This window comes from Gopherus evgoodei, chromosome 1, assembly GCF_007399415.2.
Source record: "Gopherus evgoodei ecotype Sinaloan lineage chromosome 1, rGopEvg1_v1.p, whole genome shotgun sequence".
NCBI lineage: Eukaryota > Metazoa > Chordata > Testudines > Testudinidae > Gopherus > Gopherus evgoodei.
The window spans coordinates 213926566-213941814 of record NC_044322.1 but is presented as its reverse complement, the minus strand read 5'-3'; the positions used below and the strand labels follow the sequence as shown (position 1 = coordinate 213941814).

The window sequence follows — 15249 nt, the reverse complement described above, 5'->3', positions numbered from 1 at the left end:
GCAGTATTCAAGATGTGGGCATACAATGGATTTATATAGAGGCAAAATTATATTTTCTGTCTTATTGTCTATCCCTTTCTTAATGATTCCCAATATTCTGATAGCTTTTTTGACTGCCACTGCACACTGAGTGGATGTTTTCAGAGAACTATCCAAATGACCCCAAGATCTCTTTTTTGAGTGTCAACAGCTAATTTAGACTCCATCGAGTGTCAACAGCTAATTTAGACTCCATCATTTTATATGTAGAGTTGGGACTTCAGACCATTTCTCCACATCATTTTGAATTTTAATCCTATTCACCAAAGCACTGGCAACCCCTACCAGCTTGGTATCGTCCACAAAATTTATAAGCATACTCTCTATGCCGTTATCTAAATAATTGATGAAGATATTGAACAGAACCGGACCCAGAACTGATCCCTGCAGGACCCCACTTGATATGCCCTTCTAGCTTGATTGTGAGCCACCGATAACTGGTGAACCCACAGAGTCGGACAACTACATCAGCATAGGTGCCCTCAATCTCCTACTGAAGTTGTTCCACTTTATATGACTAGTTAAATATTAATGTGGGCAGAGAAAGAATGAATGACTCTATGTCCCAGTGGTAAGAGCACTCATTTCAGAGGTGGCAGATCCCTATTCAAATTAGGCATGTAAATACTGTTTAAAAAGTTAATGGTTTAAACAATTAAAAATATTTCTTTTAAGTGGTTAAGCAATCAAATGGCTGAGGCTGATCCTGCCAGCCAGCCCGCACAGCTGGGGCTGCTGTAGCCGGGGCTGCTGTAGCCAGTGCTGCTCCAGCTGGGCGGCATGGCTGGCCCCACTCCCACTGGATGGTGTGGGGCTAGTGGGGCTAGCCAGCCAGCCCAATGGTTAATTATTGTCACTGTTTTAAAATGTACACCTTATTGCCAGCCTGAAGGTGTTTAACTTAAACTTCAAGCTATTGGATCATGTTATATTGTTCTCAGCTAGACTGAAGAACCCATTATTAAATATTTATTCCCCATTTAGGTACTTACAGAATGTAATCAAGTCACTCTTTAACTTTCTGTTTATTAAGTTAAATAGATTGAACTCAAGTCTTTCACTAGAAGGCGTGTTTTCTAATCCTTTCACCATTCTCCTGTCTCTTCTTTGAACCCTGTCCAATTTATCAACATTTTTTTTGAGCTGTAGACACCAGAACTGGACACAGTATTCCTTGCAACGGTGATACCATTGCCAAATACAGAGTAAAATAACCTCTCTACTCGTTGAAATCCCTGTCTATGCATCCAAGGATTGCAGTAACCATTTTGGCCACAGCATCACACTGGGAGCTGACATTCAGCTGATTATCCACCAATGTCCCCCAATTTTTTTTCAGTCACTGCTTCTCAGGCTAGAGTCCCCCATCCAGTAAATACAGGCTACGTTCTTTGTTCCTAGGTGTATACATTTAGCTGCATTAAAACACATATTATTTGCTTGTGCCTAGTTTACCAAGTGATCCAGAGTACTCTTTATCAGTGACCTGTTCTCTTCATTACATGAATGTTTTGATTAAGTAGACTGCATAAGGATTTATTAATTTTTTCAACAATTTAGCACTAAATTAAAGTATTTCTGTGAAAATTAACTTTTAAGCAGTATTGTATGTGTGTTGAATGTCTCGGCTCTAAGTTCAGGCTACTAATCTGATCTAACCTGCACTAAAACATATTGTGTGCAGCTGACCCGAGGTTGAAAATAAGAGCTGAGCTTCTACCTAATGTTTCTTTGTAAACTCCAGCAAATGGCAGCAATGCCTCATGTTTTGCATCTGTGGGAGCATATTATGGATTGACAAAGGCTCCCACTGCCACCCATACTAGTACAGCCTGGAATATACACCTCTACCCCGATAACGCTGTCCTCGGGAGCCAAAAAATCTTCTGCATTATAGGTGAAACCACATTATATCAAAATTGCTTTGAGCCTCCAGAGTGTGCAGTGCCCCCCCCCCCCGGGGAGCACTGCTTTACCACGTTATATCCAAATTTGTGTTATATAAGGTCACCTTATACTTGTATCAGTGTGGAGGCATATTACCCACAGTACTGCAGTAGGTCATTGGGATTAGTACTGACTCAGAGAAGAGTGCCTCCTCCTGATTTAGTAATACAACTCACTTCCTGCAGCCAGCAGCGGATTATGGCTAAACAGTAGCTGGAGCCACCAAAACTCTGGGAGACCCCCACAGCCTGGTCTTATTGCTCAAAAATTGACAGGCAGCTGGAAGAATCACCCGTGCGCAACACACTTGTCATCTTCTGCTCTGCCATTAATCCACTGCTGCATGTGGCTCTTCCTAATTGTGAATTACACAAATCCTGCAAGAATCCACCTCCGCTTTTAGCACCGTGCAGGCTCCCAATCCTGGATCAGAGCCTGCTCATCTCTGTTCATCTGGAGCTATCTCACCACAAAGCTCTCAGGGAACAAGTCACCTATTATTTATAACCCCAGCGATGTTTAGCGCTCTTGGTTCTGTTATCCTGCGCATGGCAAGGGGACTGGGGTGCAATATCGTGCTGGATGGCTAGAGAGAGGTGATGGCCTTCTCGGTGGGGCTGGGGGAGAAGCGACAGGCTTCTGGCAGGGATGGGGCTGGCGCTGTGCTGCGGCCGGGAGCAGAGCTGGGCACCCCTGCGGAGGGACATGGCCCGTGCAGGACTCTGCGTGGACAGGGCGCGGCAGGCGGGGCTGTGCACGCGGCGGGGGGAGGCGTGGCAGGGGCAGCGGGGAGGGGCGTGAGGGGCCTGACTGGGGGACGTTGAGATGACGCAAGGGAAGAGGCGGCAACACGCGCCAACGGCAGCCTCCCTGGACGGTGGGGGCGGGCGCTGACGAGCCTGCAGGCCCCGCCCCTGGGCAGGGCGGTAATTATGTTCTGGCCCCGCCCCTTGACGGCGGGTGCCCCGTGCGCAGGCGCAGGGTCCCGGCTCGCTGTTCCCCTCCCCCCAGCCATGGCGGCGCCGCGCGGCGTGATCCGGGCCATGCACCGAGGGACCCTCACCCAGGTAATGGGCCGGGCCGGGCCCCTCCTAGGCTGGACTCGCGCCCCCCCGCCCTGGGGACCCCACCGGGCACCGGCCCCACGCTGCGCCCCGGCCGCTCCCTGCCCCCAGCCGGAGCCAGAGGTGCCGGTTTGTTTCCCAGCTCGGCCCCGCGCCCTCGCTCTGCCCCGCATCTCACCTCGCCTGGCCCCGCCCCCCCTCATCACTTCCCCCCCCCGTCCTTCCTCAGCTCCTCATCACAGCTCTGCCCCCTGCCCTGCATCACCAGCCCTCCGCTTAGCACCACAGCCCTGCCCCTCCCTCTGCCCTGCTGCACCGTGGTCCCACCCTGCACCGCACCTCCCCTCTGCATTGCCCCAACTTTCTGCAGCAGTGTGCCGCAGCTCTGCCCCGCTCTCTACACTGCTTCCTTGCTCTGCATCTCCTGCCTGCACCGCTTTACCAGATCACCACCTCCCTGCTGTGCTACAACAATGCACGACTGTAGGGTCATGTTCCCTTGTATTTATTGTAAGAAAAAAAAGTCAAATTTAAGTTAGGTTTAGCTGGCACATGTGTGAGCTAAACCCTACTTTACACTCATCCACTGTCCCTAGTCGAGACAAAGCTTTTGGCCTTGTCAGGATTAGGGAGAGCTAGTCCAATTTAGCATGTTTAAGGAAGATTACTTTATCTCAGTGAGACTCTTAAAAGATATTCACTAACATCACATCATGGAATCCTAGTCTAGACAGTATTTGGTAATAGTTTTTCTCAGGGTGATGGGGGGCCTGACTTTCTAACCTTTTTTTCCATTGTTTGCTGTGTTTATATGTGAGTTTTAGAACTTTTCAAAGCAAACCCTTTGGGCTGAAATGTATCAGCCCTCTTCTGAGCCCAGACATAGAATAGTTGGAAAACTGGTAAACTGTTTACGGCAAAGTTATGTGAATCAGGGTATATGGGAATAATTCAGTTTATCCAGAAGTATGTAGTGTAATAAGATTTTTTTTTAACAAATATTACAAGGTTTTACCAGTCTTCCTCATGTAGAAGAAATCTTTTTCAAGACAGAGCTCACAAATGTTATGAAGAAATAGGTCCCTGGGGCCAGCTGCATTGGCTACTGCTCAGGCGATCTGTGTGGCTGTCCCCAGGGCTGCTTGAGCAGCTAGCCCTGGTGCCGGCTGCTTGGATGGCCCTGGGATCAGCCACACTGGGTGCTGCAGAAGTCACAGAGGCCGCAGGAAATCATGGAATCCGTAATTTACGCAACTTCTGTGACAAACGTGGAGCACTACTTATGCTATACAGTCTGTTACATCTTCTATTTAGCTGTGACACTCTGAGGGATGGTCTACACTTAAAATACATCAGCGTTGCTGTAGCACTTAAGTGAGGGGTCTCCAGAGCAGGGAGAGGAACATGCAGGGGGCACAGCTGGACCTGGGGGCAGGGGAAGGGAAGGGAGTACCATCCTGCCCCATGTCTACTCTGATCCCACCGCAGCCTGGCTGTGGCTCTGCTCCTGCTCCCACCCCCAGACTTGGCTTCTAGCCATAGCCCTGCTCCCAGCCACACCCCCAGCTGCGTTTCCCCCCCCACCCCCCAAGCTGCAGCCCCGCTTCCTGCTCTGGGAGTGCAGACAGGGGTAAGGTGGGGCGTGACCCTCAAAAGTTTGGGGACCGCTGGCTTACGCGAAGATGCTCCTACACTGACGGGAAAGCACTCTCCTGTCAATGTAGTTAATCCACCTCCCTAAGATGTGATTCCTTTCCCCTGCTGATATAGCGGTGTGCACATGGTGGTTTAGGCTGGTATAATTATGTTACTCAGGGGTGAGCATTTTTCACAACATAGTTATGCTGACCTAATCCCCTGTTTTAAGGTATAGGTCTATAGTGTAGACCAAACCTAAGTAAGTTTCCCATACCTGAAGAAGAGTTCTGTGTAAGATCGAAAGCTTGTCTCTCTCACAAATAGAAGTTGGTCCAATAAAAGATATTTCCTCATCCACCTCGTCTCTCTAATATCCTGGGACAGACAGACACAACTACAATTACACTGCATATATCTCTATATTAGGGAACATTTTTAGAAAATTTTAACCATTGCTAATACTGGTTTAGATCTGTTTGTATTAGCAAAATTGAGAACCATAGTGTAGATGGGTCAGTGGCTGCTGCTCGGATTGTTAACACTGTCGGACCTTGATTGAGAATGGTTATGTGACAGTGCTAAATAGATTGGTAACAACAGAATTGATGTTAGCATGGCTTAATTAAAACCATGTGGTTTTGCATTATATCAGTAGAGGGTGGTTCCTGCTGAACAAGAATTTTTCACCTCTGTGGAATAATGTTAGATAAAAGGCCACTAATCCTAAAAATAAATTAAAAATCAAAATGTAACCTATACTTAAGATTGCACTGAGTTTTAATTATATGGAAAGTTTGAAGAATGTGACAAGGTGGAGTTAAGGTTGTTTAGATGCCCTGATTTGTAGTGGATGCTACACTGGGGCCTATCTCATTCTTCTTGAGAGTGCAGAGACATGAGGTGATGCAGTGTTTCTGGGTGAAGTTGGAAGTGGCAAAGATCTGTTTAATCCCAGACCATCCCATGGGGGCCAGTGCAGGATTGTTTAATACAGTGTAATTGTCATGTTTTTTTTCTAGGCCAGTTTTAAATTACTTGAAATGTGGCTTCCTTAAAAGACTGTACGCAGAAGAGCTTGTACATGATAGTCTACCTGAGTTTTCTTTTTTATTACTATTATCCTTCTCCTAATTTTGTGCCTTTGAATTGTTAGTGTTGAGTTTGCTCCTAGGCCTCTCTTACCAGTCTTCTGTTCTGATATAGCGTATTGGATAGCTTCACTGTCATTTGCTCTAGGGATTGAATATCCCTTTCAGATATCCCTTAGGATAACGGTGGGTAGCCTGTGGCCCATGGGCTGCACGCGGCCCATCGGGGTAATCCACTGGAGGGCCACCATACAGTTTGTTTACATTTGCACAGCTGCCTGCAGTTCACCCTTCCCGGCGAATGGGAGCTGCAGGTGGCCATGCAAATATAAACAAACTGGTGGGTTGCCTGCGGATTACCCTGATGGGCCGCAGGTTGCCCACCACTGCATTAGGATCATTGTCTAGGCCAGCATTAAGCATCTGCTCTTTTCTCACTTTCAGAGGTCAGAGTGAGCCAGTATGTAGCAGTACAATGTACACTTCTGAGAGCCTCATTGAGTTCTGTGGCATTTAAGCTTTCATATAATAGTAAGTTACAAGAACTAGCCTTGTTTTTCGGACAGAAATTATAAAATCATAGAAATGAAAGGTCTTTGAGGTATGTACTAACCCTGTTCATCTCAATGGCATGTTAACAATGAAGTATGACAAATGGTCAATGTTAACTTCTTTAGGTGATCATTTTAATAGGAAACACCCCTTCATTCTGGTGTCTTGGCAGGTCTTGGTTAGAATCCTACCTCTCATTCCCTCTCTGGCCCGTAATTGAATCTCTTTGTTGAGCCTGAATTTAAACTGACAGTCCTGGATGCTGAATTTCTCTGTAAATATCCCCAGAACAGGTTGTGATTGTCACCGTTACTGCTCCTTCTGACTCCCCCCACCCCTTCATCCTTGAGGATATCCATTTAAAGTTTCAGGCTTCCAGTGGTCACCTCTCATAGACAGAGACCTGTGTGTCTCTCCCTCCAGACTGGGAAGTTAGATTTGCAGTCCCTCTGCACCTCACTGTGATTTTCTCAGCAGATGTGACCAGGTTCCAGCACCTGGCGTTAACCTTTCTCCAGGGGCTACAGCCATGTATACCAGTTACCAAGCAGCCTTCTCAGAGCCAAATACATTCATTCTTAGAATAAAATTATTATGGAGAAAACATATAAAACAACATATATACACATGCTAAAAGTTTATCCCATTAATCCTATGGGATCCTAGTAAGCCACAGTCCTTCCAACCCTTCTGCAAGGATTGAGGATCCTCCTTCTTGAACAGAGGGGTCCTGTCTGTTTACTGGGTCAGAAAGAAGGCCCTGTGTCCCAGACTTTTGGTATAAACTCAGCCTGTTTATACCAAAAGCCCTTTATTTGTTTTGTGAACCAATATATGCAAACCTCTCTGGGGGTGATACTGCTGTAGAGTAGTTTAGTCTCAGTGACTCACCTTAGTCACCCCCCTCCCCACACACACAGGCCGTTTTTAGTTCCTGAAGGAGCTTGGTAACCCTCCCCATGGAGTAGTATGTAGTCATACATAAACCATGCATACATTTAGAACACTGGTCCCCAGAGATACTGCCTGGGCTTGCAATATCTGTCAGAGTGATGTGTGTGAGATTATGAACTCTCTGTATGCATCTTTATCAAGCTGCAAACTCCATTTTGAATGTGCAACTTGTTTGCCTTCTCTGTTGTCCTTTTACTTCCATCTTGGGCTGGAATTCAAGGGATAGTTGCTCAGGCTGTCAATGGAGGACGGTTAAACTTTGATGGTCTTCTATTCAAATAGAAGCACCCTACGCAAAAGACTATCTGCTACCCAGGAGAACTGGTTTATCAGGGGGAGGTTGCCTGACAATAAAGTCACCTGGTAAACGTCTGTGGTCACTTATTGAAGCTGATCTGGGTGGGTGGGGGAGTCATCACACAACAGGAGACTGGAAGGTTACAAAAGGGCAGGACCTGCTCTATTCTGCACCTCAAGCTATTTTCACCAGTCCAAGCTGAAGATAGCTGCTGCTGCAGAAGCCTTGATGAGGCAGGGGAGAGACACTTAAGGGTTGGGTGAGCTGATGTAAGGGGCGTTTCATTCAGGATGCTTGTTTTCTAAATGAATTGTGCTTTCTCTTTAGTAAAGAGTGACTGAGTTAGAAAGACTGTATTTTGCTATTTGCTTCCTGCAACCAGAAGGCTCACAAGGTATTCTGGGAAACGTTCAAGAGCTGCTGGGGAGCCTTGAGGAAGATGGCACTAGTTTCAGGACCTAGCAACTGGACTGTGGAGTCCTCATTGGCATCAGATGCAAAGTCTGCACCTGGAATGCACGCATAGAGATCCAAAGGCAGGGACAGTGCCTAAATCTTGCAGGAGCTGAGCCCAAGTTATGTGTCTTCAGCGTTTAGATCCCCTCACAGCTTTCTATCAAGTCTGCCATAGGGGGAGCTTGGCCAGACTTGTGACAAATACAATGGGGCAGTGGAAAACTTCCTCCAAACTGGCCTCCCCTCAGAGAGCCATCTCATGGGGTATGTCAAGAGTAGAGTGTGTAGTCCTGTGTTAACTGAATTTAATTGACAATTTAGTTAACTCGAGTTAACTAAAATATGATTGATTATAAATGCAAGTTGAGACACTCTACAGCCCTTTGTTACAGGACACCAAAGTTGTTGGTTTACCCTCGGACTCCAAGGTTAGATGAACAAACACTTGTGGAATTGACTTTGTTCTCCTGTTGTAACTCAAGTTCAGACAAACCTGAAGACTGAGGTCAGTTAAGTCTCCTTGGACCATTTAGCCCTTGACCTCAGCTGAGGTTGCATATAAGAGGGCTGATCATGGTGGTTTTTAGTGACTTGAGCATCTGTTCACTAGGAAATGGGCTGACACTTTTCCCCTCTATTCAGACAGGCCAATGAACAGCCTTCAGGCGCCTCACTTGTTTCTGTTGGCTTTAAAAGATTTACCTAATACCTGTTAGCCAGAACAAACAATACTTGATTCACCACAGGTGTCCAGCTTGAAAGTGCTCCCCAATCTCTGCTGCAAGAAGGAATATTTTCTATCTTTGACCAGTCCCACACTATTACCGACTGGCTGCCACAAGGGTGGGGGGATCTGTTCTTAGCCCCCAGCTTCTATTTCTGTGAGTTCTTCGAAGGCTTGCTGCTGTTTCTCTGAGCTTTTCTAAGCAGCGGAATGAAGCTGACCAGATTATTAGTTTCACTGATTCCCACAGGACTTAGAATAGCAGCAGGGTCAGCTTATAGTACTCTGGTCAGTTTTCATGCTGTTGCACCTGGTGATTAGCAGCAGAGGTAGAGCCACATCAGTTACAACATTTTGTGTTTAGACTATAAAGCTATACACTTATAGTTTGCAGGAGTGGAGTTTCAAGCACTGAGGGTAATTATTTGCTTTTTATGCTATCTTCACACTGGGCTTTTTCTGCCACCCTGAAGAGCTGGGTCTCCTACTATCTAGGATTGGGCATTTGACCACTCCAAAAATAGCTGGTCATTTGACCAATCACATATTGGTCACATATTGTCAAATAATGTCAAAAAATGGTCAAATATTTTAAAGCATTAATTTATTAGAACAATAACAACAATAACAAAAAAAGAGTGAGACTTTATGGTCTCCAGTAGGATTAGCCTTGTGTACTTAAGCCTAATAACAAAAAAAATTATGAAACAGAATTGTTTTAACACAGAAAAATGTGTAACACAATGAAATTAAGATTAAAAAATGAAAGAATGCTGCAATCAAAAAGGGAGGCAACTGCTTATATCAGGATATTCTTGCTGGAGTATTTGACTGTATTTGGCTCAACTGGCCAGTCAATTGACTGGCTTGCCAAGCCTAATCTTGTCCAGTGGTAGCACTTAGTATCCCTCATAAAACAGAGATCCCACTATTTTAGAATTGACACTAAGATCTATAATTGTCATACTCAGCACCCTTCCCATGTACACACCTCTTGTTCCAGCAAATGCATTCTGACATTTATAAGGATTTGCATGTGAGGTTTTGGAGAGCGTAGTGTCTTTTGTGATGTGGACCATTGTCCAGTAAGATCCAAGGTGAGAGCACCAGCCCTAAAATAGGATTATTTGAACTCTCCTCTCCAGAGGAGAATGCACTTGTCTGTCTGCACTCCAAAATCTGCCACATTTTCCAGTTCAGATGATCTGAAAACTCTTGCTTTCAGGTTCTGACGTGTGACTGTCCCAGAGCTAACACAGTTCATTGTAACTCCCTTTAACATGTGACTCTTCACTTACTGTTCCAAGTAGTTAAACAGCTGTGACGTTCCACCTCAAAGGATGCTGAATCATAGGGATTCCTGGGAATATTTTGTGTATAACATTAAACTTGTAGATAACTTTGGGATTCTTCAGGATAGAAGTGTGGCTATAAGATACTTAATAATCAGGAGAAAGTGAAAATTTTGGAACATTTATTTGGTGGTGGTGGTGGTGGTGGTGGCGGGGGGGAGGGGGTTAAGATGCTTTCTTATATCCAGGAGAACATGCTCACATTGCTGTGTTGCATTGTCTTTTCCTCCAGGAAGTTAGAGAAAATTACAGCTGGCATTTGGGATACACCTTTGCCACTACTCTATCAGTCTGTCTCAAGTTAGCAGTTCAGGGGACATCTGTTTTAATGAAGAGATCATGCTTATATGCAGCAGTTCATACTAGAGAGGCTGTATTCAGGAAATGAAGATTTCCTGTGTAATATCCTATATTTCTATGTAGCTCCCTTTAACCTGAAGAATTCCAAAAGCACCTTGTGACTTTAAACTGTAATGTACTGCTTAGATTCTTAGACTTAAAATTTTCCAAAGTGCCCAAGTCCCATTTTCAAAAGTGACATAGTCACTTAGGCCTGTGCTACATAGCGGGGGGGGGGGGAACTAAGATACGCAACTTCAGCTATGCTATTCGCGTAGCTGAAGTCAAAGTATCTTAGTTCGACTTACCTGGCCGCCCTCATGGCAGTGAGTTGACTGCTGCGGCCCCCCCGTCGACCCCGCTTACTCCTCCTGCCAAGGTGGAGTATGGGTGTCAATTCGGGGATCGATCTATCGCATCCAGACGAGATGCGATAAATTGATCCCTGATACATTGAACACTATCCACCGATCCGGCGGGTAGTATAGATGTACCCTAAGAAACCTAACTCTCATTGAAAGTCAATGGAACTAGGGCCTGGCCTACACAGCGGATCTTAAAGCACCTTTCTACTGGTGTAACTGTCCACACTAGGGAGTTGCATTGCTTTGATTATTGTTTTCTAAACTCATGTTGTTATAGTTGTACAGAAGTTGTGCAGATAATCCCACTAACTTTCAATGGGACTTGTAGTCCTTAAGATGCTATTGAAAAGGTGTCTATTGCTGTGGGGCCTGAGCATCTTCCTGTAATTATTCTACATAAACATCACTGCCATGCTTGAGATGTAATTGGGCATCAGTTCTTCGGTGCACAGCAAAACTGCAACAGTTTAGGACAAGAAGAGAAGCAGAATTTTGAATCCATCTGAAAATGCAGGGGGAATTTAGTGAGGCAGGATGTAATATGAGTTGAAATTTCACCAGGATGCTGCTGTTAATGTCCCAAACCTTACAAAAAGTGCCATAGGCTCTTTAATAACCCAGTGTGGTCAGATTCTCAGTTTTGCATCCCCTCTAAGGACTGATTTAAACAAGCTGATTAACATGTTCAGTTAAGTTAAGAAGAAAAAAGTTTCAAGTAATTTCTTCTTGTTCAAAGGATTTTGCTTGTTGCCTGACCCCGAGAGTTGTCTGAGAAGCCAGCATTTCACATCAGTCAAGTGTAGACCTTGAACTGATGAATTTGCTCTTTTACCATCTGGATACAGTAGAAGGGATGATATTTTTGCATTGGCTTACTAGATCCTGTCCAGAAAATAACATGTCTTGGGCATCAAAGAGCTCGATTAGAAGTGGTGCCTACCCATTGGGATTGACTTTTATTTTTAAAACATGGCTATGAGACATCCTGGAATGAGATCAGAGTTGACAAAATTTATGATTTTTCTCTTTTGCCACCCCTAAATATTCACGTACACATTCAAGCGTATCTTGGAGTTAAACCTCATTGTGTCTTTAAATGAGGTCACTCCTGCCTGGGTAGCAGAACCAGGAGGGATGGGAGTGGGGAATCGGCTTTGTCTCCTTGTAAACTCATACGCAGCAAGGGGTGGGGGTGGGGACCAGAGGTTAGAGTGGGACCAGCTGCTCTAGGGCCTGGGATCATTGCAGGGAGTGGGAAATGGAGGAGCTAGAATGAGAACGGGAGCAGGTAGGAAACCCTGGGATCCTCCTTCCCAACCTGGGGCTGCCTCCATGCCGGCCAAGTCTTAGTACCTCCCCTCACTCCCCCTCCTGTCCTTCTACTTCTGCCACCCCCTGACTCCTGCAGTGCACCATGCATTTAAACAGAAGGCTGTGAACATCTCTGGGGCCTTAAACTTGTTATAGTCTAATAATGGATGCCCAAACTTTGCCATACTGAGTATTGTGTTGGTAATTTGTAATGAACCTATAGGCCAGTGATGGGGCAGTCTGTGGGCCACCCGTGGCCCGTCAGGGTAATCCACTGGTGGGCTGTGAGACAGTTTGTTTACATTGACTGTCTGCAGCAGGGCTTTGGAGCTGTGCTCCGGCTCCGCTCCAGCTCCAGACAAAAACCTGCAGCTCCCCTGCTCTGGAGCTGCTCCGCACTCCAGCTCTGGGCTCCGCTCCAAAGCCCTGATATGCAGGAAGTGGCATGGGCCACAGGAATGTGCTGGCTGCTGCTTCCTGCAGCTTCCATTGGCTGGGAACGGCGAACCACAGCCACTGGGAGCTGTGGGCGGCCGTGCCTGCCGACGGTCAGTGTAAATAAACTGTCTCGCGACCTGCCAGCGGATTACCCTGATGGGCTGCAGGTTGCCCACCACTGCTGCAGGCCATCCACACCAGACTTACATAAAACAGGGCAGATCGCAAATGGCCTCTCATCTTTCTGTCAGAGGAATGGCTCATGAAGACTGCAGAACCAATCATGTGATGCTGCTTGGCTTAAGATAAATAACAAATAAGACTGACTTTCATGAGATGCACTTTGGCCACCCTAGTCTTATGGGAAGAGTCCTCTGGATTTTAAATATCTTAGAACTCTGTTAAGAGGCACACTGTTAAATACCCTGGCACTCAGTAAGGATGGAATACACATTTTCACCGGTAAACTAATAGTTTTCTTTTAAGTCTACCCTTAGTCACTGCGACAGTAAGGAAAATATGGCTTCCACTTTTGCAGCAGCCATAAAACCAGCTGTTAGTTGTGTTGGTGTCTGTTAAATATGCTGATACATTAAGTGTCTAGATGTGAGAGGGTGCTAAGTTGAATTGATAGTTTCTTACCATGTTTTAAGTGAATGCAGCATTAGTGAAAATTCTTGGATATACCGAAGTAGAGATTGAAGAACTGTCTATCTGAAGAATAGGTCCAACACAGAAAATGAAGGTAAAAGCCTCCCATCTGCCTGATCTCCACTAGGGAGCTTCAACCCCAACCTAGATTGAGCTTCTTGAGGGGCAAATGCAACTTGTGTCTGGTGTGTTTGTTGAGATTTAGGCCTGGTCAACTTTAGAAAAGATTTTAAAATCTTAGTTCAGTAATGTTGCAACACGAACTATGTTGATTAAGTAAAAGTTAAAACAGTTTAAATATATCTATGTGCGGGGTTCACACTGATTTAATTAGTTCTATTTTAAATCCATTTAAATTGGTATAACTTTTTTCTAACTTTTCATTGTCATTTCTTGCACAATGCTTTTTGGCTTTGTCTACACTGGAAAGTTGCAGTTTTAAATTAACTGATATATTTTAAAACAGTACAACTCTATAGTGTGGACATAGTTATACTAGTGTAAAAGTGCTCTATATCAATATAATTATTCCCATATGGAAAGTGAAAAATTCCCTTGTTGTAGTATGTAAAGTGTATTATGGCTCCCCCTGACCCTGCCTTTCTGTCTTCAGTTAGTGGATGTGTTCCTCAAAGCCCATTGGTTACCACCTTCTTCCTCCTGCTTCTGCAGCCCTGATGAGAGTGTGGAGAGGCTAGGAGGAGGGTAGAATCCGTAGCTGAGTGGCAGTGAGGTGTTCCTAGGACACCACCTTCTATCCCCCTCATTGCCACCACTTCCTCAAAACACAAGAGGAATTCACTGACTAAAAACTTAGGGCAGAGTTAAGTTTGACCAGCAGCACATCATACCCCTCCAGAATTTCAAATGAACCTATATTTAAACCTCTGAAAACCAGGAAATGTAGAGTTAATGTACGTACCATCTCTGCCCCGTAACAGTAACTGTGCATTCTCTGTGTGATGCCCCAGTGCGACCCTTCAACAGATATCTGTGAGGACAAAGCACAGGAATGTGATAGGAGGAACTGTCAGAGCGTGTCCTCACTAAGGGAAAAGTTGTATTTAGGGCAGGCTAAGTGGCACCAGCAGGCTATGTCTGTCTTGTGCTCAACTCTTTCACCCACTTTTCACAAACCATTCAAAAATTAGTAGATGTTACCATCCTTTACCCTGGTCCTGATGGCTCTCTCTGCAACATACCTGCACCAATGTCTGCATTATTACGTATGCTACCAGACTGATACAGATCCGCATGGCAAGAATAGATTTTATGCTCCTATGCTTGCACAACCCACATAAATTAGCACAGAAACGACAGGTCTGTGATCCCTTTTGGGGGCACTTCTCTCTCCTGCTACTGCAGTGTTAGTTGTGTCCACTTGCTGCAAGTAATCCCTGTACCAATCAATACTGCTATCTGTCACAAAGTGAAGTGCAGTTGAAGTGTATGTAGATGAATAAGAGAATGCAGTTCTGTGTGACGCAGCATATCACTTAAAATGGCCCATTTACTTCATTCATTCAGTACTTGCCAGCTCCAGGTTTGAGGCGGGGCTGTTTATCTTAAATCTTTCTTTCCAGGTTTTCAGAGTTTCAAGTATAGGTGCATTTGGCATTTTGGAAGGGTACAAGGCACTGCAGGACAACCTTATCTCTACATTAACTAAGTTTTTGGGCAGTGCATTAATATAGTTTCTAAGTGCATGTCTATATCCAATAATTTGCGCGGAATAAGTCTTTAATTAATTACATCAATGCAGACCCGTAACGCTGAATGCACTTAAATCAGTTAAACTGGTATAAATGCAGTTTAATCTTATTTTAATTACCAGATTAAGCTAAACCAGTTTGAGTATATTTACCTTAGGAGTGTGCACTGATGTAATTAAATTGATTTAGTTACATCAGCATGATGTCTAAACCAGCCCTTGGTTTCCCTGTTTCTTTTAAAAAGAAAGTGAAACAAATGCCTATACCTGATGATGATAGCACTTCAGTGGTCCCAGTTAGGCTTTAAAATGTATACGTCAG

The 15249-nt window shown here is 45.0% G+C and overlaps 1 protein-coding gene across 2 annotated transcripts in view; it reads left to right on the top strand.

The window, feature by feature from the left end:
• The first annotated feature begins 2989 nt into the window (after positions 1 to 2989).
• The window catches only part of WARS2 (tryptophanyl tRNA synthetase 2, mitochondrial), an 88068-nt gene continuing 75808 nt past the window's right edge, over positions 2990 to 15249 (top strand). For both annotated transcript variants that reach the window (XR_003996681.1, XM_030534930.1), the window contains exon 1: positions 2990 to 3053. Coding sequence is in view for 1 of the 2 variants with exons in the window: in XM_030534930.1 (XP_030390790.1) it covers positions 3000 to 3053 (54 nt within the window). In the remaining variant the exon portion in view is untranslated. The remainder of the gene's footprint in view (positions 3054 to 15249) is intronic.